At 34.5% G+C, this 25,631-nt stretch overlaps 3 protein-coding genes across 17 annotated transcripts; 2 read left to right on the plus strand and 1 right to left on the minus strand.

Annotated features, from left to right (window-relative positions):
• Positions 1-1,519: 1,519 nt before the first annotated feature.
• Positions 1,520-21,432, plus strand: LOC107070386 (sol narae). Of its 12 annotated transcripts, none has more exons than XM_089175975.1 (19): positions 1,520-3,086; positions 3,191-3,265; positions 3,476-3,762; positions 11,536-11,633; positions 12,556-12,616; positions 12,796-13,007; positions 13,111-13,194; positions 14,515-14,725; positions 14,798-14,927; positions 15,027-15,156; positions 15,238-15,380; positions 16,878-16,933; positions 18,094-18,220; positions 18,295-18,459; positions 18,559-18,685; positions 18,767-18,871; positions 18,937-19,067; positions 19,271-19,791; positions 20,459-21,432. In XM_089175975.1, the coding sequence occupies exons 4-19, from the start codon at positions 11,574-11,576 to the stop codon at positions 20,593-20,595; spliced, it is 2,400 nt and encodes a 799-aa protein (XP_089032101.1). In that variant the 5' UTR covers positions 1,520-3,086; positions 3,191-3,265; positions 3,476-3,762; positions 11,536-11,573; the 3' UTR covers positions 20,596-21,432. The 12 variants fall into 12 exon arrangements, with proteins under 12 accessions (XP_089032101.1, XP_089032100.1, XP_089032102.1 ...); XM_089175974.1 differs by lacking the exon at positions 3,191-3,265 and adding an exon at positions 3,280-3,362; XM_089175976.1 differs by lacking the exon at positions 3,191-3,265 and adding an exon at positions 3,280-3,362 and having other exon boundaries at positions 1,520-2,936.
• A 279-nt stretch (positions 21,433-21,711) lies between these two features.
• On the plus strand, positions 21,712-24,806 carry LOC107070387 (A disintegrin and metalloproteinase with thrombospondin motifs like). Of its 4 annotated transcripts, XM_089175989.1 has the most exons (13): positions 21,712-21,897; positions 22,005-22,216; positions 22,280-22,369; positions 22,453-22,651; positions 22,739-22,844; positions 22,955-23,084; positions 23,160-23,314; positions 23,634-23,683; positions 23,748-23,874; positions 23,957-24,103; positions 24,185-24,317; positions 24,393-24,500; positions 24,564-24,806. In XM_089175989.1, the coding sequence occupies exons 1-13, from the start codon at positions 21,849-21,851 to the stop codon at positions 24,684-24,686; spliced, it is 1,629 nt and encodes a 542-aa protein (XP_089032115.1). In that variant the 5' UTR covers positions 21,712-21,848; the 3' UTR covers positions 24,687-24,806. The 4 variants fall into 4 exon arrangements, with proteins under 4 accessions (XP_089032115.1, XP_089032114.1, XP_089032113.1 ...); XM_089175988.1 differs by having other exon boundaries at positions 22,005-22,369; XM_089175987.1 differs by having other exon boundaries at positions 22,453-22,844.
• Positions 24,324-25,544, minus strand: LOC107070388 (homologous-pairing protein 2 homolog). Its single transcript, XM_015328543.2, has 2 exons — positions 25,368-25,544; positions 24,324-25,265 (listed from the first exon to the last, which is right to left on the minus strand). Exons 1-2 carry the CDS (start codon positions 25,518-25,520, stop codon positions 24,813-24,815), a joined length of 606 nt encoding a protein of 201 aa, XP_015184029.1. The 5' UTR covers positions 25,521-25,544; the 3' UTR covers positions 24,324-24,812.
• Between the last annotated feature and the right edge of the window lie 87 nt (positions 25,545-25,631).

Raw genomic sequence — 25,631 nt, forward strand, 5'->3', positions numbered from 1 at the left:
TCCTTAGGATTCGACTTCATTGGGAATCTTGGGAGCTTGTGCAGTTTTTTTCTGTATTACGAGATATTTTATTTTTGTATTCAGCGTTAAAGAAGACAATTTTCAAGAAATAATTCTCCTTCTAATCCGCTTGACAAGGTGGTATATCTTTTAATAATTGTCTTATTATTAAACAAATAGAAAAGAAAAAGAAATAAAGGAAATATTTGTAATGCACTCTTAATTACAGTTAAAAAGCGGATTAGAATGAAACAAGGCGAATATGGTTTAGCAGTTATTTATATGAACCGGATTACGAGATCTAATTGGAGATTAAAATTGGCCAAGGTTTTGGACAATGCATGGAGCGATGCAGTAAGCGAGTAAGCGAGTAAGCGAGTGAACGAGCGAGCAGTCGTCACGGTCTCCGTTATGCACTCTCCGTGAAAGGTATACTTTTCTAAGCAGTCCGCCGCCGTCTAACCGGATAGTTACACAATAATTACCGATCCTTCCTCTTTTCCACTAACTTCATAATAATCATAAATACTATTGTTGTTCTATTAATTATTTATAAGTTTCACTAGATTCTTCGACGCCGCCCACACTCCAAGCGAAATTTCTTATCGATGCGATCGCGATCATCGTTCAGTTAACGCCCGGATATTCTAACTCAAATCTATTATTCGAATAATAATAATTATTATTATTATTATTATTAGAATTAGTTCAATCATCTACGATGATTTGCCTGTGAACACATTTTACCTATAAAAGAATTTATTCCCGTACTTTCCCTGATGTCATGGTAATAAATTCATTATTTATTTCCGTATGACACTTTTTGAGCTCTCAAGAGATAAAAATGAAAAAGGAAATTGACAACAAATGACGAGTGTCCAATTATTGTTTTTGATCCGTATCTTTTTATTATTACCATTACTTATCGATCGGAGAATTAGTTAAAGTAATGTTAAGTAAAGAGCAAAAAGGATATCAAGATCAGTAGTTACGTAAAGTGGTGGGTATAGAGAGAGAGGGAGAGAGAGAGAGAGAAAGATAGAAGACGAGCCAGGATTTCTTTTTTAATTCGTGACTTTAGCTGTGCACTCTAACGTCGAGAACGAAGCGCACTTTCACTTTTGCAATTAACGTCAAAGTATAGAAATGTTTATGTACGATGCGTCGAGTATTTATAAAAAGACAACAAATTATCAAATGTTATCACAATAATGATTATTGAATAATCGATAAGTAGAGAGAATGAATCGTTCATTAATAAATGTTATAGTTTATCGTGTAAGAAATGAAAGATAGAGCAATAATATGACGCGTGCATAATGGACTTTTGGTAGAGTTAAATAAGGTACACGTACATATATAGGTTGTATACCGAGTTAAAACAGAAATTAGGAGCGAACCGTGTCCCCTTTCTCTTGTTAAGCGAACCGTGCTATAAAATACTTTCCCTCTCAAGAGACACAGGAGCAAAGAACTTGGTATAAAGCGAGATGAAAAGATTAATAGGGGGAGAGGAGAGGTAAGAAGTAGTAAACGGGAAACTGGAAATAATCGGTAACTTAAGTCTAATAGATTTTATATATATCTAACGATACGTAAGCGTTGTCGAATTAGTCAATTATTAAGGTCCTTCTTGAAATTCTATTTAATTAACTTTATTGTATACATTTGATTTGATATTTTTAAGCAATTAGTTAAATATTGTTTATTATTATATGTCAACGCGTCGGTGCACGGTATAATCTTTGTTCTCTTCTACTCCTTCTTATTACCTCGGATTTTCTAAGAGGAAACGATTGCGGGAATAAAATTGCATGCCGTTCGACCGGAAGTATGTCTAAACTTTGCGTGACCAGGTCAGTCACTTCCAGTCAATCTTAACTCTTGATTTATCAATCGAATCATCTATTTCGTACATCCTTGCCTACATTCCAAATCAGATAAGTCAAATTTGACTTGCGTTTTCATGAAGTTACCAACAAACGGCGAAATTAACAAAAAGCACAATTCGTATAGAAAACAGCTTAGGGTAGGAGTGAATTTGAATGAAATTATATAGGGGTTAGTGGGTTAACGTAAACGTCTTCTATTCAAACCGGAATATCTTGGAAAGTTGTAGAAAGTCGAATACACTCTTTTTAAACTATTTTTTCAACCTATAAATGATATCACACATAATTTAACGTTTGAATTAATAGAAGAAATGATGGAAATATTATTGTAGAACATTTGATATCCTCGTGTTTGTTTGTGCTTTGGTGTCTTCCGTTTGAATATTGTTTCGCGCGCACCTTATTTTCCATCCCCTGGCGTTAGCGTCAGCGTCGACGTCGGCGTCGAAGCGCAACCTAAGCGCAAACGCGACGTCCAAGTCAGTGTCGCGGAGACCGCCGGATAGAGATATGTTCGAGAATCGATCCGGCCGTTGTCGTCCTCCTCCTCCTCCACCTTCTTTCTAACCGACATTTCAACGAGATTTCAACAAATTAAGGCCGATTCCTTTTTTTTCCTTTTCTTTTATCCCCCCCCTCTCTCTCTCTCATTTTGTTTTATTATTATTATTATTAGTTTTTTTTTTGTTCGACTTTTGCCGAATTTTTAGTGAATTTGATCAGTTCGAGTTCGGAATTTTGATTTAAAACAAGGTATCTTTTTAAACAAGAGACAAGAGTGTACAAGAGACAACAAGAGATTGATATTACATTCTTTTATATTATTTCATTTAATATTATATATTTACTTTGTTTGTTTGTTTGTTTTTTTATTATTTTATCTATAAACACATTGAAACGACGAAGGAGTTTATTCTCGAGTTTCGGTGATTTGAATGCTTCGCGAGCGTATACATCTTCGTATGTTTTCCAAGTTATAATCATGGCGCGTGTTGCTTTATCAGGAAGGAGGAGCGTTCGTTGTACTTCTTGTTTGATCTAATTGTAAGATGTAATTAACTCGCTTAATAACATTTGTTTTTTTGTTTTGTTTTCTTTCTTTCTCTACTTTTTGTTCAAATTTCTGTGTCGGAAATCGCGAAACGTTCGTTAAAAAATCTCCTCTAATGAGCACGTATGATCTGCCACGAGACGGTAATAAGAAGGTGTACATATAAAGACTTCAATCCTTTTAAACGTCTAAAAGGCATCAAACTTTTTCTATTTCTGGCTGTCGTCCGGGTTTGCGTAACTACAAGAGGACGAGTTTGCGAGCGTGTTCTCCACCCGATTTCAAAACAAATTAAAAAGATAAAGAGAAAAAAAACTAATAGGTATTTTTTAATAGGTCTTTCGACGAAAAACTATATGAAAATAGGATTGGACTAAAGTATCTAATAGAAGATAATTAGATAAATCATCTTTGCTTAGGTACTTTTTCAATATTTCCATTTCCTTTTGTTGTTCTTACTTTTGAACAACCGGCCAGGAATTGTTTCACAAGTTACGACTGGATCATATTTGTGTTTCTTTTTTGTGTTTAGTGAAATTTCAATATTTAGTGGAAAAACAATTTTGAAAGAAGAAAAAATTAAATAAAAGGAAATTAGTCATTTTTGTATTTTGATTTTGTTAATTACGAGCGAGTGCTGCGCGTGTAAATATATACGACGCGCAAGTTTTTCGTTTTCGTTCATCGTCGTCGTCATCGTCGTCGTCGTCATCGCCGACGATGTCGAAGATTTCAACCAGTGTGACAATGGAAACATGAGGACCGTCAAAAATCATACAACCGTTGGAACCATCTTCGTTCTGACCAAACATAAATGACGTAAGTGTCTTGACCTTTTCCTTCTTAATCTATTATGTATATTGGACGAGCGCGTTTAAAAAAGAGTAACGACGGATCCAAATTAATTCTAATTTTATTCCTTATTAATTATTGCTTCGAAACAAATGCCATTCGGTGTAACATATTTCCTTCCAATTTCACAAATCATGTTGATATATTTATATTATTATGATTAAATAAAACGAATAACAAATGGCGACCACCATAGCTTGAATTTGCAGTGAAAGTGCCACGATCACGTTTAAGTACAGTTCATACAGCAAATGTCCGTCGTTTATATATTTTATCGTCAGCTTTAAAGATTCCACATTCGAGTATTTATTTATTTATTTGTCTCTTCCTTTCGACGTCTTCGCCATACGTTCCATGGAAATTTCCCACCTTCAGTATTGTCAAATCAATCATTTTATTGACCATAATTGTGGTCAATATATAGGCTAGGATTGAAATAATTGTTAATTATGATACGCGTTTTCTTCAATACGAGTTTATTTGATATTTCTTAGTAAATGAAAAGGACGTTGTCGACGACTACAAATTTACCGAGTTTGGTTTATCGGGACATAGTCGAAGCTCTACCACTTTCATTTCTCTGTTGAACGTTGTCGAACAGGCCGTTGTTACACTTTCCTTGAAAGAGAGTGAGCGAGATACGTAGCTTATACGTAGCTTATGCGGATAACTTATGCGGATAACTTATAGCGTGCGGTTTCAAATGGATAAGCTACAACTCTCGGTTTCGATGACTTACACTTCCTCCAGCAAAAACAACCACTACAAATGTAGGGAAACTACATTTGGTTTTTTCTTTTCTTCTTTTTTCCAATTTATATTCGGTCTTGTTTTCACTTATAAAATTGTATTTGGGAAGAGGTTTTAATTGAATGGAAAAGACGAGAAAACGAAGTCGTCCGTCCGTCCGTCCGTCCGTTCGTCCGTCTCTTTGTCCCACTTTGCACTTGAACTATTCACCGTGAATGCTCATCGAAAGGTCGCTACTTTTCTCCGGGTTGCTCGCGTGAAAGTTACTTAAGAACGAGATCCCTTCTTTTTGCCACCAATTGAAAACGAATCGAAAACGAATCGAAAACAAAGCTACAAATTCTATTACTCGGTCGTAATATTATAACATTATCGAAATAAGGAATCAAGTTTAAGTAGAGAAATGGAAATGGAGCGACTCGAGACGGAAGGAAACTCTCTAACGTAGAGAATATTTCCTTATACAATTAGTAATAGTTTTGTTCGTGCGCGTGAAAGCGAATGAAAAAGCAAAGAAAAAGCAAAGAAAAAGCAAAGAAAATGATAACTTTGATTAAAAACTCCAAGCAAAGTATATGCTTATAAATCTTACATTAGTTACATGTCGCGATTATAAAGGTTAAAAGGAACAAGGAAGCGATCGTCAATTTTTCAAGCATGATCGAATCTCTCGGAAGTGAACGCCGTTTAATTGTGAGTCCAAATAAAAAAAAAAGAAAGAAAAAGTAATGACAGCGTAGGCGAGCGTGCATCATCATAGTTACCAACGATTATTATTATTTCCTATGATACATCAAAGTTGACGATCGGTCGTTGAACGTGTTCCTACTATTCTCGACGAAAACTTTCGAACACGTTACTTACAGTATCTGCTATGCAGAAAACAAGCCTTAAACGCGAGTGAACGCATTTCTCGTCGTCGTCGTCGTCGTCGTCGTCGTCGTCGACATATATACATGCATACATACATATATACGGAGTTTCCTTTAATTCGCAACTTTTTGGAATTGAGTTTTAGACAATTTTGAAAAATCAAATAGTTCTTGGACGTTCAACAAATGCAAAGGAACATTTGTCAAGAAACGTAATTTAATAGACACAGGTTATAGTAGAGAAGTAATGAAAGAAGAAGAAATGAAAGGGGAAAAAGTTAACTTTCAATCCTGTAGCATTGAGCTCTCCAGTCTCCTCGTTTGATCTCACGTGGACCACCACGTGAACGTAGGTGGCTTTGGAACGACCATTCTAAAAGTAGTCATCTCTCTCTCTCTCTCTCTCGCCGTTTGTTAGAAAGGATTAGGGAATTATCGTCAACTGCAATAGTTAACTAACCCTTTAGCGTGGAACCAGTCAAGCAATGTACTGTCATGATCGTTATCTTCCAAGTCACGCCATTAAAAATGAATAAATCGATCAACGAATGTTATTTATACGCTTAGAGGAACTGTTAGAAAAGGACAACTAACCCAAGATAGAGTTGGAGAAGTTCTTTCCGAACGGATGAATTCGAGGAGAGAGACGAATAACTTGTTTCGCTGCAAACGTGCTTTTGCTACGTTTGCCTTCGTGTACCGGTGATACGCGCGGTGAAAGCTGATATTTTGTAACACTCCTGCCATTCCGTTCAGTTTCATTCCATTCCACTCGATTCGATTCTCTTCGATTCTATTCGATTCTATTCGATTGTACTCTCGATTCTACTCTCGATTCCATTCGATTCGATTGCACACTTGTTAGTTTATTTCTTTCTTGTTGTTTGCATTTGTTCAATCGAATAAGACAACTTGACGACGGTGTACTACGTATTGCTTGCTTACTACTCTCATGCATGCATGCAGGTAGGTAGGCAGGCAGGCAGGCAGGCAGCACAATGCCAGGCGCACCCAGAATACATTTTTTTCATTTTAACGTTCATTCCTCTCTCTCTCTCTCTCTCTCTTGGGGTGCCATTTTCAATTCTTCAACTAATCCCTATCTCTTTCGTTCAACATGTTTTCATGATTGTAATAACTGAAAATATGAGGAAACGAGGACGAAATAAAATCTACAATCTAATTGGATCTCTACTTCCACGTACGCCCACTCATACATATTCATAAGGAAGGAAAATGCTAAGTTATTATCGTTATTGTCATCGTTGATTTCTTTTAGAAAGGATGCTTAATATTGTTATCAATCAAATATCAAATAATCCAACATTTATTTATTATCCTAAATTGTCATTTGAAAGAAAGAAAATTCAAATTTTCTCGAGTCATCGTCGTCGTCGTCGTCGTCTTCGTCGTCGCTTGGAGTATTTTATTACAACGCAATCGTTTTAAAATCCGTTTCCGTGTCAAGTGCACGCGCAAGGAGAATATTTTCGAATAGCACGTGATTTGCGAGCATAATTTTGTTGATACGACGAATCGATAAGTTCTACCAAAGAGCATTCAAATGCACAACCAAAATATACATACGTATCCATTTGTTGTGATCCCCTGGTGTGATGAAAAATACACCAATTCAAATAATAATGCAACAATTAGTTATTATCAATGATATTTTTCTTTAATTGACATTTTTCCATTGGATTTCCAGCTAGTCTGTTTAATATGCTACTCGCGTGCAAATCCTCACCACTTCAAAGAGGGGTGTACACGTGTCAAGGTTACTACCATTTTTTATACCAAACCTAAGATAAAAACATAGAGTTAACAATTTGAACGACGATGGAAGGCTACGCGGCTAACAATAACTAGATGAATTAATTAATAATACTTAGTAAATTAACCTCGAGAGAATAAATACAATAACTGCATTGACACGGCAAATCTAATAGGAAGAAGAGGGAGAGAGAAAAATGTCTTATTAATTAGGTAGCACATGAAAGTGACATATAATTTTGTAGACTCACACTCAATCGTAAATTTATCATAAAGGCATGTTAACCACACACACACACGCACACAGATATATATATATGGGTCAAGGTTGAGAAGCTTTGCTGCCGTGCACGTTGGTGGTAAGCTGTGATATCCATTCAAATGAGCCAATACTACTACCTTCTGTCTAAAAGAATCTCAAAATAAATAAGTAAAATCATATGTTTGATTGGTCATTTTGGTAATTGTTGATGCACAGGCAGGTACGTCGAGAGCCAGCACGTACACGTAGACTCGGGCAGATAGAAAGAACCTCATTCATATCACTTTCCGACCCGAGTCACGGTCGAAGTGAAATTTCTGTTGGGTCGATCATTTCGAAATGTGCATACACGAAGAACCTACTTTAGGATCGATCGGCGGTCTAGTTCGATACGGGTCAAGGTTGGTGCCATCGCAACACAATATCATTGTGGTCACCGCAAAGTTGAGATTCCGTCAACCGATACGACGACGATGAATGAAAAGGAAGAAATAAAGAAAAAGAATTATCAGAGCGGATAGAAGCATTAATTTAACTCTTGATTATATTAAGGGTTGCATCGACATTAGGTGAGAAAAATGATGTCATTAAGTTAATCATTAGATCTTCAGAAGATTTCGATAAGGTTTCGATTTGTACACCGTATACCGACGGCATGCACGTGACTCTATTTTGCGTTAGAAAGTTGGCTAACCTTTTCTCGCTAGCTAATAATCTTCTTCCATGGGATTGCGCAAACTGCAGTAACTTTAAAGATTAATCGTCGACTCTTCGACTTCTTCTTCTTCTTCTTCATCTTCATGTTCATCTTCATGTTCATCTTCTTATCGCATAGTTCATAGATCATGCCAACTACAGGGTTGTCATTACATACCTGTAATTGTTGCGTGCATGTAGTAATCGTTACGTGCAATGGCCATGCAACATTATACACAATTCATGTTGAAATTAGAGATTTTATTTAAACAATAATGTTTAAGGACAAAATAAAGATTTATTTAAAAATATTTGCGTGACAAAAGCAGCGTGAAAAAAGCAAATATTATGATAATTTATTTAGGATAGTCACATCGTTTACACTTGTCTTTCATTGGTTTTCATCGGAAATCGCAGGTACGATCAGGTTCGTAGAACTCGTTCGTCTCGTAGAATGAATATTTTGCCATGTTTTTTTTTTTCTTGCCAATGACGAATAATTAAATTAGGGAAGACCGTGAGAACCGAGATAGAAGATGCGTTAAGAAATGTCGAATTTTATATTAGTCTTCGATCACGTGTGCATCATCAACGCATTAGTAAGCAGTAGTAGTAAACTCGTTGAAACTCGCATTGATTTTAAACTCCTACCGTTTTGACGTACGAGACGATGTAGGTATCTAATAAGACGTAATTATAATCTGTAAAGTTGTAGGACCGTTAGAAAATCAACGACGATAAAATCGATGATTTAAAGTTTGTCAAATCGTTGTGTGTAGATAAGAAAGGAATAGTCACAATTAATTTGGTGCTTATTTCTGAAGAAAATTTGCAACTGATGTACATATGTAGTACCATCGAAACCGGTTTCCTAGAGAGAATGAATATCGCCTAAATATTGTGTCGTACATATTTCTACGAAATATGCTAATTATGCTGGTGGTAGCGTTTTACGATCGTCTGGTCCAGCTTCTTATATTTTTTTCCTCCGAGAGTAATAATAAATCGAATCTTTCCAAATTTTTTATCTACTTAATTACATTGCAAAATTAGAATCACAGGGCTGTATTGTTGTTACTTTGGTAACAAAACAACATTCGATCAGTTGCCAAATCGACGCTATTGATTTTCATATCCATCAATTTGTATAAATAATTATTATAATAGTAGTGTTTGGAACGTTAGAAGCCTCGGAACGCAATCTTCAGGGTCACTCTCGAGAATCTCAACGTAGTACATGTAATATCATGAATAATGTATCATTTCGTTTGTGCATTTCCTTAAGATCATTTTCAGTAAAATATGCGCGTATACACATATCTTAAAAAGCAATTAGAACATTTACGTACTTCACACTTGCATTATCGATTATTATTTGTAAATCGTTATAAATGTATTTACTGTTTTACTAAGAGAGAGAGAGAGAGAGAACGTTGTCGAGGTTAAATTTCATTTCACACGCTATATTTCATATCCCATGAAATGCAAGCGGATATGGTCTCGTGATCTCGTTCCAAATTCCACAGCATTATTTTATAAGATGCATTTTCTTATTCGCAGTCGATATGTTTCGATTACAGCTTTGTACTCGGGAAGAAAAATAAAGGAAAAAGACAGAAGGCTTCCTTCTTGGATTCAACGTTGTCCTTTATTATTCAGGGACACGTCATTGGTGCGCATATAGCACCAGCATAGCTGTTGTCCTCGACGAATATCATTCCGTTCGACAATAAACTCCTTTATTTTTACCCACGATATTACCTACGATATTTCTTCCAAAGACTTTCAAAGGCTTCCAAAGCTTTCAATTAAATGAATAATAATAATAACAACAACAACAACGAGAGAGGAAGAAAAAAACCTAATTTGTATGTTGCTTTTTTTTATTTCACATATGTATTCAGGCTATGAGATTACATCTCTTTCATTTCACTCTCTTGAGAAGATAACGCGTTGTCCTTGATTTGTCTCCGTTTTCATGAAGGATCGATCGATCGTTCGTTCGTTCGTTCGTTCGTTCGTTCGTTCGTTCGTTCGTTCGTTCGTTCGTTCGTTCGATATCCGCTCATTGGATATTACAAAAATTAGCTAAGAAAAAAAAGATTTGTCTTCTTTTATCTATTTTCTTACGAAATGCAATCAAACGCGAAGAAACTTTCGAGATCGTACAAGTTACACCATGATTCTCTTTCTTTCTCGGTTTCTTCAATAACTTCTGCTTGGTCTTGTTTCTATTCTTTTTTCTTTATCTTTTTTACAAAAGAAAGAACGAAAGTGAAACAACTAACCAGTTGGTAATGGATTTCCTTTTTAATGAGAATGTTTCCGTAACTTTGCTTTCGTGTTTCTCTTGTCGTTGTAAAAATAAACACTGGCAAAATTCAAATGGGATGTAAAATATGTTGTCTATGAGTGAACGCGGCGATAAGCCTCCTTTCTGTTTTACTAATATTATTCGGTTGGTTATTAAGTTTGTACATACATTTTATGAAGAAATGAGTTTGTTACAAGTTTGGTTTGACCTCGATTCTTTGACCATTGCGAGGGCATAAGAGATCTCCTCTTCTCATCTTCCAACAAGCAAGCAATCCAATGAGCAAAAATTGTACGTTGACGCGATGAGCAAACTATCCATCCCTGTTATGGTAAAACTCGAAGAAAAACGGATCAAAGGTTTTTTACAACAACTACATTTTTGTACAATTTACAATAGTAAGGACACACTACATTACCATTGGGTGTGTGTGTGTGTGTTGATAGAAGCAACTTTTTTCCTACTCGGCAATTTCTTATCTTATTGTTAATGACTTTCACTATGGAGAATAGGAGAAAAATTGATCTAAAATGATGTTACAATTATAATGGCATGAGAGACACCCCATCATAATCCTTTCGTGGGAGTTAAGGTTTCTGCCCGATGACCTCGATAAACTGCAAAACGCGACTTTCCTTTCGTTAAAGAAGGTCGACACCGTAGTATTACTCCATGACTAGACATTACAATTGTATTAGAAGTTGAAACAATAGATCTTTTTCGGAGGACGAAATGAACGGAATTATTTTTCTTCAGAAATTGCATAGATTTGAACATATAAATCGATAAAAATAAATCGATAAAATTAAATCGATGATCAATTCTTCTATTGAGATGCATTTGGTAGAAAAGAAATGCATTTATTTCGCTCGATTAAGCATTAAATTTAGAAATCGGTAAGAAACATTTGAACGCGACTATAAAAGCGAATGTAGCCAATATTTAATAGAAAGATAAAAAGAAGAAATAATACAAATCGATTAGATTCGATCACGCTTTGATCACGCAATTTCATTGGATTTTCTACAGATTTCATTATTATACATATACGTCGTCATATATTTTTGTTTCAGCGACGTGACGCGGCCAATCGGGAATATTTTCACGCAAAATGATTCGCGCCCTTGTCCTTCTCTGCATGGCCGTTCTACCACTCGCACGATGCCACAAGGTAATAAAATATACGTAATATAAAGAGACACGTTCATGGACACGCGTAATTACTTACGTCCATACACGTCTTTATTTTTTGGAAAAAAAAAAAAAACAAAAAAAACAAAAAAAACAATAAAAAAAAACGAAGATCAATCAGCAATCTTTTGGTGGTTAATCCTTTCGTTAATTATTATTATTATCATCTTTTTAAATGTTGTATCTACGTAGCTTGTAAGGTCGATCACTTTCACTCATATTAGGGTAGTAATAACTACTGTTCTAAGAAGAGAAATGTCGCGTCTGGCCTTGAAAAAGAACAAAATTCGTGCCAATGACTCCGACAAAAGTTCAATCTAATGAGCAGGAATATAATACTTCCTTATGACGAGCACGTAACTATCGGTTGTTGTCCGAAGCGTTGGCATAAAAGGAGAAGCAGCCTGTAATAATGATCGAGCTTGACTCTAAGCGATTACTTTAGTAACGTTTCGTTCGGTCAATAACCGATGATCAAATCGGATAAAGAAAAATTAGCAATTTCGCGAAATCGCGAAATCGCGAAAGCGTTGAAATATAACACCGTGGAAAACTTGAATCGCTACGTAATCGTGGGAATAGTAAAAAAAATTCTAATGTTCCTCCATAACAAGGAGAGTATTATTATACGTACTCTCGGAGAGAGAATGAAATTGCGACACTACCGGTTTCGAAGGGTCCCTACTACTACTAAGTTTACGTCATTTACATAATCGAACAGCGATCGCGTCACGGACTATGGATTCTCCCAATTCATAATCAAATTCTTTCTTTTTTTTCCTTTATGACTTTTTTATTGAATTTTGTTATTCTACAAAATCAAACGTAGTAGTAGTAGTGTAGTACACCTGTAATAACTCCTATGTAATTTATTTCTTTTTTTTTCTTTTTTTGTTTTCCAGATTCACGAGCATATGACAAGAGAAGAGATGTTATCGGTCTTTCACACGGGACACGAATCTGGTAACGACACAACATAAGACAACATAACCAAATAAAAAAGGCATAATAATAATAATAATAATAATACGATACAAGTTTCTTTGGTTCGCTCGACAATTTGTTTTTATCTTTCTTCTTATAGTTAGATTGACGTTCCATTTTTCTATGATACTTTGAAATAATAAAAATAACGTTTCCAGTACCCTCGTATGAAATCGTACCGGTTTTGCATTCGATACATAAGAGAAGTTCTGGAAAAAAAACCGAGGTACATTTAAAGGCATTTGGGAGTGATATTAGTCTATCGTTAAAGCCAACGAAAGGATTATTGTCGCCTAATCAATTGCCAATGTGGACCGTTACGAAAAACGACTCTCATCCTGATGGTCTTCTTTACGAACGAGTCTTCGATGTAAGTATTCCAATGAAAAAAAAAAAAAAAAAAAAAAAAAACAATATAAGATGGAAGAGATACTTCATTATTTGTATTGACGTTATTTTGGAATTTTGTTTAGACCGATATCGGTGACATTTATCAAGATAGAAGGAATATGGCGTCGATTCTACTGCACCAGGACGCGAATGGGAAAGTACTCGTTGTAAGAAGCCATTCTTTCTTAATGTTTCTTTCGACACCGTTCCATTATTGCGGACCCGTCCGTCTTTCGTCAACTGGCACGACTTACCCAGCTACCGTGTCATAATTATAGCAATACCGCGATTCATCCTAATGTAACTGTTTTTATCTTTTTTCTTTTTTCTTTTTTCCTTTTCCTTTTTCTTTTCTTTTTCCTTTTTTCTCGACACACGATTAGTAAGTACAAAGTAAGAGACAAATTGCAATTGCCGTTGTTCTTAAGTATGTTCTTCTATATTTACTTCAAATAAGAGCCATCAAAAAGTATTCTTCAAGAGCATTTAACGTATTTGAGATAACTCGATTAGAAGAGTTCTGTCTAATATGCACGGACTAATGTCGTAACATATAGTATACGAGTATATTGCATTTGCAAATATTTAATATATAATTGTGTACGCTATATAGCGCTTGTACGTTTATTAAAATGCGGGTACCCGCTACTCTGGACTTTTTATCAAGGTACTTAAATGAAACAATCAAAATGATTAATTTTGGTCAGCTAGGAAGTACTCGTATTCGATGCTGGAAAGGCCATTCGTGTATAGATGATACTTTCACACGGTTTAACGGTGTTCTCGCAACCTTATTTACACGGTTATATATACAGCTTCTTCTAAACATTGCCAAGTCAATTTATACTGGTATCGTCTAGCACCGATTCCACTTCATCTCGCCGTTATTTACTCGTCTTTCGTAACGGTAGCAAACACAAATTTACATCAAAATGAAACACGAGTTATATTTGTAGGAAAGAGTTTTTTCTAACAAGCATTTTCAACCAAACCGAGTTACCATCATTTTGACATTTTCCCTTTTTTATAATTCATTAATACGATGATCTTTCATTAGTGGTTTCGCATAGGAAGTTTGTTGCGACAACTCGATTTACCAAAAAGGAAATGAAAAGGAACAACGATTACGCAATTATAAAGTCATCGGTAAAAGTATGAAAAGATAGATTTTAGGGCCCAAAGTCGAATTCGATCGAGCAGGGTTGTTAGATACCTCTACTACCTCTAGTACGCCATTGCATAATGGAACTAAGTTCTAAGTTGTTCCAAGTGACCTCATGTCTTCTGACCTTTCGCTTTCACTCCCCTTTCCCTTTTCATCTGACCAATGTATACGAGTATATAAATGCATACATAGAGAAAGAACTCCGTTATGCCGCCGTTGAGTAACTTGATAAGGTCACTGCACTATTAACATATCTAAAGTAAAGAAAAATATTTTGTCATGAATCCCTCAAATGTAATGCCTGTAAAATGATTTGTGGCAGGATGGCAACATCGGTTCAGAATTGGTGATACGACCGCTTCCCGAACGAGTTATCCAGGAAGTCGTGAGTAAAAGCACGAGTCTAATGCAGCCTGAATTATTACCAAATGTAACCACTGTTCTGAGGAACAAGCTAAAACCTACGAATCATCACGTTGTCTATAAAAAGTTTCGTAAACCTTTCAACGACGGCGACGAATACAGCGATTATGGTTAGTAATTTGTCTCGAGTTTCGATGAAACACTATTCAGAAATGATCTCATCCTTTTTATATCTTTTTCAGCATTAATGGAGCCCGATCACCTGGCCAAAAAATACAGAACTAAACGTTCCTCGGGTAATAGGTCCAAACGAGAAGCTCCATATGTCATTTATCCAGAAATTCTTTGTATCGTTGATTACGACGGATACAGGTTAAACGAAATAACACAATAATAATAGTAATAATAATAAAATAATCATGTGAAATTAGAAATAAAGATGAATAAAGAAAATGTTGTATTATTTGATAGACTTCACGGTGGGGACAACGTACAGATAAAAAGGTACTTTGTATCATTTTGGAATGGCGTCGATCTAAGGTATAAATTATTGAAAGGACCAAAAATACGTATCAGTATAGCCGGGATAATAATATCGAGGGTAAGGTTAATAATAATAATAATAATAATAATAATAATAATAAGGGTAAGATGAAAAAATAATAATTGGCAAATTGTTTAGGGTCGAGACGCTACGCCATATTTGGAAAGAAATCGCGTCGGAAGGGATGCCATTGATTCGGCAGCTGCTCTCACCGATATGGGAAAATATCTTTTCCGAGAAAGGAGACTTCCCGTCTACGATATTGCCGTAGCAGTGACGAAGTAAGCGATAGACTTAAATAAAAAAGAACAACATATAGATAGATAGATAGATAGATAAGATAACGTTATTTGAATTTTCATGCGTAATCGTCGGGTGGACCAAAGAAAGCAAATTCGACCACGAGAAATAGTTCGATCTTGAAACAAGCATAATTGATCAAATGAAAAAAGAAGACAAGTAATGCAAGTCTGTGCTTGTTTCATGATTGGATACATCCAAAACTAAATGAAATGAATATTTTTTTATATACATATATATAGAGACTCTAAATAAATTCTTCACAGCTTACCTATGATTTCATACTGCCGATTTTTATTTCGAAAAACAGGTATGATATGTGCCGTCGTAGGAAAGGCGGCCGCTGCACTAAGGGAACTGCCGGTATGGTTTATTACATAGCGAACACGCTTCATTTATTTTTTACCTTATTTTATATAATATCTTAATATTTATTATCGTTTGTCGTCTTAACTTTTGTACATAATGCGCCAGCGATTAATTGTTCAAAGTTTTAACAACAGTTATTACAACAACAAATATTTCTTTATTTCTAACATTTTCTTTCCAAGAGAGAATAAATAGGAGGGGATGGATATCCAGAAAAATAAAAAATTAAAACAAATTTATTATATAATTTATAAATCAATGCTTTTTTATAATATCAAATGCCACAAGTAGATAAGAGTAGTTGTAGTAAGAGTAGTTGTAATATATATATATACAGGGTGCTTCATTTAATATTTTCATTGCTTTTTTTTAAATAACTAATTGTGATTATATCAAATGACAAATTCATATCGATAGATTTAGTATTTATTTGAAATATACCTCGGGAAGGATGAAGCAAAATAATAAAGTTCATATTTGGAATAATTCATTAATATATGAAAAACTAACAACATTTCTTGTTCAAATTATTGATAGCTACATTTAAGAATCCTTATCGTACAAGTATGTCATTCTCATTGTGACCAATTGGAAACCCTAATTTAGCCGTATCGATAAAATTAGTATGCTTTTTAATTTCACGAGCTAACATTAGAAACAAACAAAATATTGGTTAGGAAGAAAATAGAAAGGGCTATTAAAAAAATAATCATTAATCATCTAACATTTTTAGAATTTAGGCCCGGACAAAGAGAGATGAACACTTCAAGGATACTGAAATATTTCTTCGACTTCAACATCGACCATATTTGTGGAATTTGTCTCTACACCTCTCTTCTATCCTTTGTTTATTCACATTAACTATCTCATTCGCTCTCTTTCTCTCTCTCTCTCTCTCTCTCTCTCTCTCTCGTCTTTTCTTTCCGTCCAAATAGTCCCCGTTCTCCCCCCCCCCTCTTCGTTAGAGTATAAAAAGAACATGAAAAATTTCTAAAAGCCCAAATAATTAATTTAAGATCAAAGATCTGCTCGTCTAGCGAAAAAGTATATTACTTTTCTTTTTTTTTTTTAACATGTAAAGACAAACTTTGTGTATTGTTACATTACAGATTAGATATGTGCAGGAGGCAATACGCGAATGACGTGTGCAATAGAGGAACCGCAGGTACGTTTCTCGAAGTAATGCCGAATCAAATAAAAACCAAATGGCAGACCTTTTTTTGTCTAATCTCTTCTCGACAAAAGCCTCTTTCCCATCTTAAAAGCTACATCCACTACCATTCCACCACACTTTCATTACAAATCTCTCAAGTATGTGTCTTGCGGTCGATGTGTTTCCTTGTTTGATTTTTCTTCTCGCCATCTAGCAATTCCCAACCCCGACCCATACCCCCGTAAGCAATGGATTTGTTGCTATCTGAAATTTTTTTTTTCTTCTTCTTCTTCTTCTCTCTCACTCTCTCTCTCTCTCTCACTCTCTTTACGGTTCCTCGTTCTAAAGCTTGATTATGGTTTCTGTTATCTCTAGAGATACTTGGTTTCTTTGCTTTTCTCTTTTATGATAAGAAGTCTTTTTTTTTTCTTTCGTGTGACAATTTTGGAAAAATCAAATGTCTTCTATGCACAATTTTGCTTTTTTCAATTTCAACCCGATTTGTTTGTATACATGTATACGTGTGTCTATGCCTGCATCGAAAATTCATCTCTATCGTTTTCTCTTTGAAATGTGTCATTTGCGAATTAACTATGATATGGGTATGATACATCTTTCTATTATTTTGTCGGCTGCGTTTATCGACTAATGGGAATCGTTTGTTCTTGGTAAGTTTCATATATATACATATATATACGTATAGGGTGACAAGAAAGGAGAAAATTAAATAAAAATTCCTTCTTTTTGTACGTAGAAAAAATAAAATGAAGACGCGATAAAAGAAAATGATCTAATGAGATTCGTGCTTTGAAAGAAAGATATACTTTGTCTTCGTATTAATCAGGATTATTAACAGCTGTTTGCATGATGATCGTTAGAATAAATTAGCTTCGAACGAATTCGTTTTGTCATTGTTCCATGGGTAATAATTAACAAGTAACGCGCATCTCAATTGCGTTTCTAATGCAAAGGCAAATTAGTTATGCTAAAAACCCTGACTCTGGGTTTGATCGTCGTTACGATCCGGGTTTGATTCCTCGCTCTGCTCTGGTAACCCTGCTAGAAATGAGCTTTTACATTAATATAACAAAAGGTTGACTCTCTAACGAATTGAAAAGTAACATTATACTTGAATATATTTACTTGAATAATCGATTAATCCTATCCTACAGGATTTGCTTACGTCGGCGGTGCCTGTGTGGTTAACAAACGTTTAGAAAAAGTCAACTCGGTTGCTATCATAGAAGACACCGGTGGTTTCAGCGGAATTATAGTGGCAGCGCACGAAGTTGGTCACTTGTGAGTTTATTGAATATTTTTCAAATATCTTTGGCAAAATGTAAATAATAAACGAGAACGAATATATATCATAGACTAGGCGCAGTGCACGATGGTTCACCACCACCGAGTTATCTCGGTGGACCAGGGGCTGAGAAATGTCGTTGGGAAGATGGTTATATCATGAGCGATCTCAGACATACCGAAAAGGGATTCAAATGGTCTCACTGCAGTGTGTCTTCCTTCCATCATTTTCTCAAGTACTATATTGCTACTTAGTATTGATTGACGATTAGTAGCATTGATTGACGAAAATATGAATAAGTTGTTGTTGTTGTTATTGTTGTTGTATTTTTCAGCGGAGACACTGCAACGTGTTTGTACAATGCACCTCACGAAGACGAAGCATTGCCCAGAGTTTTACCAGGCAAATTGCTTTCGTTGGATGCTCAGTGCCGTAAAGATCGGGGAACTAGCGCCTGTTTCGTAAGTAAAGACTTACGAAATATTTTCTTTTCTAAATATTCTATATGATAAATTGGATTTCTTATTGGGGGGTGGGACCAGAAAGACGATAGAGTTTGTGCACAATTATTCTGCTTCGATGCTGGCTCCGGTTATTGCGTGGCATATCGTCCCGCAGCCGAAGGTTCTCCATGTGGCGATGGCCAGGTAAGACATAAAAAATGCGAACAACAAAATGTATAATTAATTTGATTTGTCTGTTGAATTTGTAGTATTGTCTTAATGGCAAATGCGTCGCCGAACATGAAAATATAATACCCGATTACACGCAAAATATTCCAACGTACGTACGCCGAGACGGTACTTTTGGACCTCATGCACAATATAATAGCACGGATTACAGGTAACTTTGCTCTTTCTACTAATATTTATCACTATAATGAATTTATCGAAGGTAATTTAACCCTTTAAATCATCATAATTGTCCAATGTCTGTCCAATGTCTGTCCAATGTCTGTCCAATATTCGTCTATCTGTAATGCAAGGAAAATTGGCAGATGCATTTAAAGGGTTAATGGAGTAACATTGAAATAATATTCCACACAGGTATCCATGGGAAGGAACAACATATACATCACCAAAATCTAAAAATAAATATTCTCCATACATAACTCCAAATTTATTGGCGTCAAGTACAACAGGCACAAGCACTACTACCACAACCACTAGCACAAACATTAAACGTCAATTTACACCTACATCAACGGTATACAAATACACGTACACAACTGCCAACAATAATCTACTTGCCATTAATGATAAAATTAAAAATAATCATAAAAATAATAGTAACAATAACAACAATTATGGAAAAGTCAGCAATAGTGTTAATCGAAGCACTACTACGACTAGCAAGAAAAGCAACAGATATCATTTTAATTTTCATTACAACGTCAATTCTACGCCAAAAGTTGTCAATAATAATCCAAACGACGTTAATTATCCGAAAATTATACCGTTCAAACATAAGACCACGCCAAGTGTGACGTCATTTTCTCCGACGACTTTGGTTCTTCAAAGTGGCCTCCAAAATGGCCAACAAAATGGCCAACAAAATGATAGTCGTGGTAAGAGAATTGTGTGAAAATCAAAAATCCAAATTCAATTCTTTCTATCTTTTGTTGTTTGTCTTTCTAATATTGAAATCTATGTTTCTCATTATTCTCTATATCTACTATGTCATCACTTTTCGTGGTTCTTTTGGTTTTTCATTTTTACCAAAATTTCACGAGATGAATTTTTAACCATGGAAAAAGGATTTCAATAATAATTGTACAAAATGTAATAATAATACACGTTATAACTAAACGAGTCAATCAATCAATCATGAGCAGAAATGCGGACCATAAGCTCGATCATTATTTTACATCATTTTCATGAAGGCGGAGAGAATGTCTTCTTTTTTCTATGTAAACTGGATGGACGACGACTAATACGAATAGAATATCGATCAAATTTTATTCATATATTACATAAACAAATGACGACATATGACATATGACATACCCAAGTTTCCTATTACTACTTACAAATAAATTAACTACTCTATTCTACTTTACTAATTCTAATTCTAGGAGGGAATAATATATATTTATTATTGTATTTGTGTGTAGAAAATTAATCTCTCTCTCTCTCTCTCTCTCTCTCTCTCTTTCTTTTTCACTTTTTCACTTTGACAACAGATGCGCGTTAATGAAAAAATGACTAATAAAATGTCCAATTATATTATGTTAGAAACAGAGGACGATGAAGAGTGCACGGACGTAGGACCCGACTGCTTGGATCTGATTGACAGGCTGGGAACATGGCTATGCCATTTGCAATCTGTAAAAAGTCGTTGCTGTGCGTCCTTGGAAACTATCTGCCCTTAAAAACTCCCATGGATATTTTCGATAAACACAAACAAAAACAAACACAAATTTATGATTATGTCGGGGAAATGAAAAGAACAAAAATCGAGAAAATAAAGATCTCTTTTTTTTCTCATTTCAATTTCTTTACAGAGATCTCGAGGATTCTTTCGGCATGATCTAGCAGAGGATCGATTTTACCTGATTTTTCTGTAGATCATTTTCCTCTTCATTTTACGTGAATACAACAAATAAATGTTTACTGCCTTTCGATCTTTTACCCTCCTGGCTGGATATTTATTATTAATTGTAATTCTATTATTATCATTAATTTTAATTTCTATCTTATTATTATTATTATTATTATTATTATTATTATTAGTATTAGTATTAATATCAATATTAGCAGCGATGTAGAATAAGAGATTATGCGAAAGATTCCTCTGCGATATGAAAGAAAAATTGTACATGTAAGAAATATACTTCATATCGAGCGTTTTGTGTCTTCCTTCTTAAGATATTCGAGGCAGGTCCACATATATTGTGTATTGTTTATAAATAAATGAATGTTTCGAAAGATTGGTCGTATAAACGAGTAGTAGTAGTAATTAATAACGACCATCTCGGATTCTTCCTTCGTGTATCAAAGAAAATAATAAATACTTTACACGAAGTAGATTTGAGTAAATTATTGGAATCGATTGAAATTCATCTAAATCAATAAAAAGAAAGTGTCATCGACGTTATGCAAAGAACACACCTTTGTTTTGGCTTACGTTTATTAAAATCATAAATAAATAATTCACGTAATTCGATCATTATAATCATATTTTTGGGAATATAATTGTATTGACACAGTATCTTATTGTTAACAATTTATTACCTCGTTTACTCTAATCTATCATCAATTTTGTCCGTTAGCAAGTATGACTTGATGATATGATTTGATGAACGTTATATGAACAAGTGTTTCTTTTTTTTCTTCAAATTACAAATATTTCTTATTCCATTGTTATATATAAGCACGGATGTTGATAAATCTTGTACGTTTTTCCAACGTGTTACCTTCTCACGTGTTACACGTTCTCATTCGTCAAGGAGCCGTCGATTTCTCTAATAATGTTGCGGATAATCATTTTCTTATGTACGATAACTGTGTCTTTCGTACAATGCAAAAAAGTATTTATTTGTCATATTTTTATTCAATAACTTTGTCAACATTTCATTGAATCTATAATCAAACGTTTGCTTTGAATTTCAAGCTTCACGAATACATGACACCGGAAGAAGTAATGGGAATATTTCATACGAATCACGAACAAGGTATATTCAATATTGTTTCAACTTAACTCGAATGTATTTCCAATCAAAAGGAAAAGAAGGAAAAAGAAAGAGAACAAGTTTTAATAAAAATAATAAATGAACTATAGTACCGCATTACGAGGTCGTTCCAATAAAACACACTGCCCACCGAAGAAGTTTGGAGGATAATCAAGAAATACAATTGAAAGCATTCGATCGAGACATTAAATTGTATCTAAATCCTACGGAGGGAATACTTGCTAGCACACGCACCCCTGTTTGGACTGTGTCTTCCGATTCAGATTATCCCGAAGGATTGAAATATACTTTAATACCGCACGTAAGTAGAGATATTTTTATAGATTATTTTATTACAACGAAATATTTTCGATATTTCTTGCAGGCTATGCGAAATCTAGGTCATACATTTCACGATATGAATAACACAGCGTCGATACTGATGAACTTGGATGCTAATAAAAGATTGATAATCGTAAGTAAATGCTATCTATATGCTGTACTACACTACAACAATGTGTACAATGAAATAAATAATCGATCAAATGTTCTTTCGAGGACGGAATTATTGGTATTACCAATACGATCATTCGATCTATACCCGAACGAATTTTACAAGGCCTACTTTACAACGGAGATAATTCATACGAGCCTCATCATACTGAAAATGTAACTGAAAATGACGAGCACGCTTATACTTATCATCACGTTATTTATCAAATACCGGAAGGGAAGAAAAAAAAGTATAAAGACTTTAGTAAGTTCCAAACCGCTTATGCTGCCTTCTTCAACAATTCGATTCTAGCAATTGGATCTCGATTCATTCATAATATAACATTTGCAGAATTAACAAATTCTAAGAAATACGATAGCATTGTAAAAGAAAAGCGTAATGTACCGGATGTTATCTATCCAGAAGTTTTAATCATAATGGACAACAGCGAATATGAGTGAGGAAAATATGATTTTTTGAATTTCAATCAATTATTAATTAATTATGCCTACATAACGTACGAGTATATAAAAAAAAACTACACTAATGATTTTACAAATTGTTCAGATTGGTTGGCAGAAACGTGAAACACGCTATGAGATATATCCTTTCGTTTTGGAACGGTGTCGATTTAAGATACAGATTATTAAATAATCCTAAAATTCGATTCAACATTGCCGGTATAGTTATAGCCTTGGTGAGGAGCTACACATTTTCTTTTCCAAGTTCTACATGAAAAACTTTTTTATATATTGAATTAATTTGATTCCAGGATAACGATGCAACTCCGTATATAGAAAATAATCGATTAGAAGAGGAATCTCTTTTGGTAGACGTCGATAAAGCCTTACGCGAAATGGGAGATTATATTTATCGAGAGACAAGATTTCCAATAGGTTTCTTCGACATAGCGATCACTATGACACAGTAAGAACTCATATATGTTACGATCAATGTATATATTCCGGGTAAGAACGAAAAATGGAGAGAGAATCACCTCGTTCTTCCTTACTTACTAACTAGCATACATCCAAAACAGAAGAAGAAGAAGAAGAAGAACTAGAAGAAGAAGAAGAAGAAGAAGAATTGTTGCGATGAAGTATATTTTGATGACAAATTATCATTGTCGTTCGCGATCGTAGTACATTGACCGTAACATATAGACGACGACACATATGCACATAAAATAAGACGAATAAATAAGAAATATATGAATGAACAAATACAAGTATTAACTCTTTTTCAGATTAGATTTATGCAACATGTTTGATGATTATTGCGATGATTCGACCCTAGGTAAATAAGTACCTTGACATTATTTTAGATATTTAATATTTTATTTTGGATGTACTTTACACAGGTTATGCATACGTATCAGGAGCATGTAATAGACAAGACGATAATAAAACTTCCGAAATGGCTAGTATCGTAGAAGACAATGGTGGTTTCAGCGGAATTATACCAGCTGCTCATGAAGTTGGCCATCTGTACGTTACTATCTTTACGAAAATTCATATGAGTGTGTGTGTGATATATTTGTAAATTCTAAAGAAAAGATAACAATTGTAGAATCGGAGCAAGACACGACGGTAATCCCAAATACGCTACCAATTGTTCGGCGGATGACGGATTCATTATGACCAGCGGACTATTGCTCAATGAAAATGGATTTCAATGGTCCAACTGTTCTATACAAGCATTTTATACATTCCTCAAGTAAGCTTTCCCTTTTTCCTATTTCATATCCTATTCGTAACATATCTAAGAGTATTATTATTATTATTATTATTATTACAGCGAAGAAAGAGCAAAATGTCTTTACAACAAACCCGTCCGAGGTCCTCCGTTACCACGAATTCTACCTGGCAAATTAATGTCACTAGATTATCAGTGTAAAAAAGTCCACGGACATGGAACAAGAGCGTGCAATGTAAGTTGAAGTCAAAAATATATGACGACGATTATAAAATTAATTAAATGCATTCGAATATTGGTATTTTTTCAGCCCGATCATACCGCCTGTATTAGATTAGATTGTTTAGTACCAGGAACCACGAGAGCGTGTACAGCTATAGCTCCAGCAGCCGAAGGCTCTTCTTGCGGAAATGGTGTTGTAAGTGTAACACATTAGACCCTAATTATTAATTAGTTATAATGAATTATTTGTTCTTTGTAGTTTTGTCTTAATGGTAAGTGCGTCCTGGAAGGATCTTATATGAAATCCGACGATAAAAAATCCTGGTCTAAACATTTCGACCCATTATTTAAGCTTCAAAAGATTGTAGAATTATTTGGCTAATGGAAGACGAGACGCTTTAAAAAAAAAAAAAAAAAAGCACGCAATGAATTACCACGCCTTTGTTTGTATCCTCCTTATCCCACGATATAACAAAAATATATTATTATATTGTTTCTATTAGTCGTATTATTTAATAATCATTGGATCTATACCTATTTCATCGTATAATTCACTTTTAGTACCAGGATAATTTTCCAAAATGCAGTCTGTTAATTCTGTACATAATCTTTTACGTTTAAGATATTCACGAGAGTATTCGTCTAAGGAAGATTGCGTTTTTCTTTTCATTTCGGTTAAATCGGTACTTCCAGTAGATGCGATAAGTATATTTAACTTGTTGGTTAAAACTTCAATACTTTCTTCGAGCAAAACTTTCTCTCGGCGTGCTTCTTCGAGAGTGACAGATGACTTTAATGATGCCAACAAAGTTTCTTGAGCTTTTATCTCTTTCTCAAGATCTTGATACCTAGTTTCTACTTCGTTTGCATGCACTTGTAATTCCTTATCGATTCTCATTAATTCTTCTATATCTTTAGTCGAGTCTTGAACGACACAATAAACTTTTTGCTTTCCATAGACCTAATAAAATATTCAAATATTACATTAAGTATTATATTTGTGTGTAATAAGAATAGTATACGCGATGACTGACTCTACAATGTTATATTTATTTCTACTTACTTTTTCAAAAATCTTTCCTTCCGCGAGTAAGTGATCTATAGCTTTTTGAACAGCAGACTTTCCAAATTCATTATGTAAATTCAACACTATATCATTCACACTGTAAGGTCTGTTTCGAATTTTTAAATGTTTGTACACGGTATCCATAGCCATTATTTGTTAACACTGTTTAAAACTCTATGAACAAAAACATGAACTAAAAGGGAACAGTTTCTCCCTCTGCCATCTATTATAGATATATAAGTTTCCTACAATATCGACCAC

This window comes from Polistes dominula, unplaced genomic scaffold (assembly GCF_049000335.1).
Source record: "Polistes dominula isolate Pdom_NZ unplaced genomic scaffold, Pdom_raw_medaka contig_21, whole genome shotgun sequence".
Lineage (NCBI taxonomy): Eukaryota > Metazoa > Arthropoda > Insecta > Hymenoptera > Vespidae > Polistes > Polistes dominula.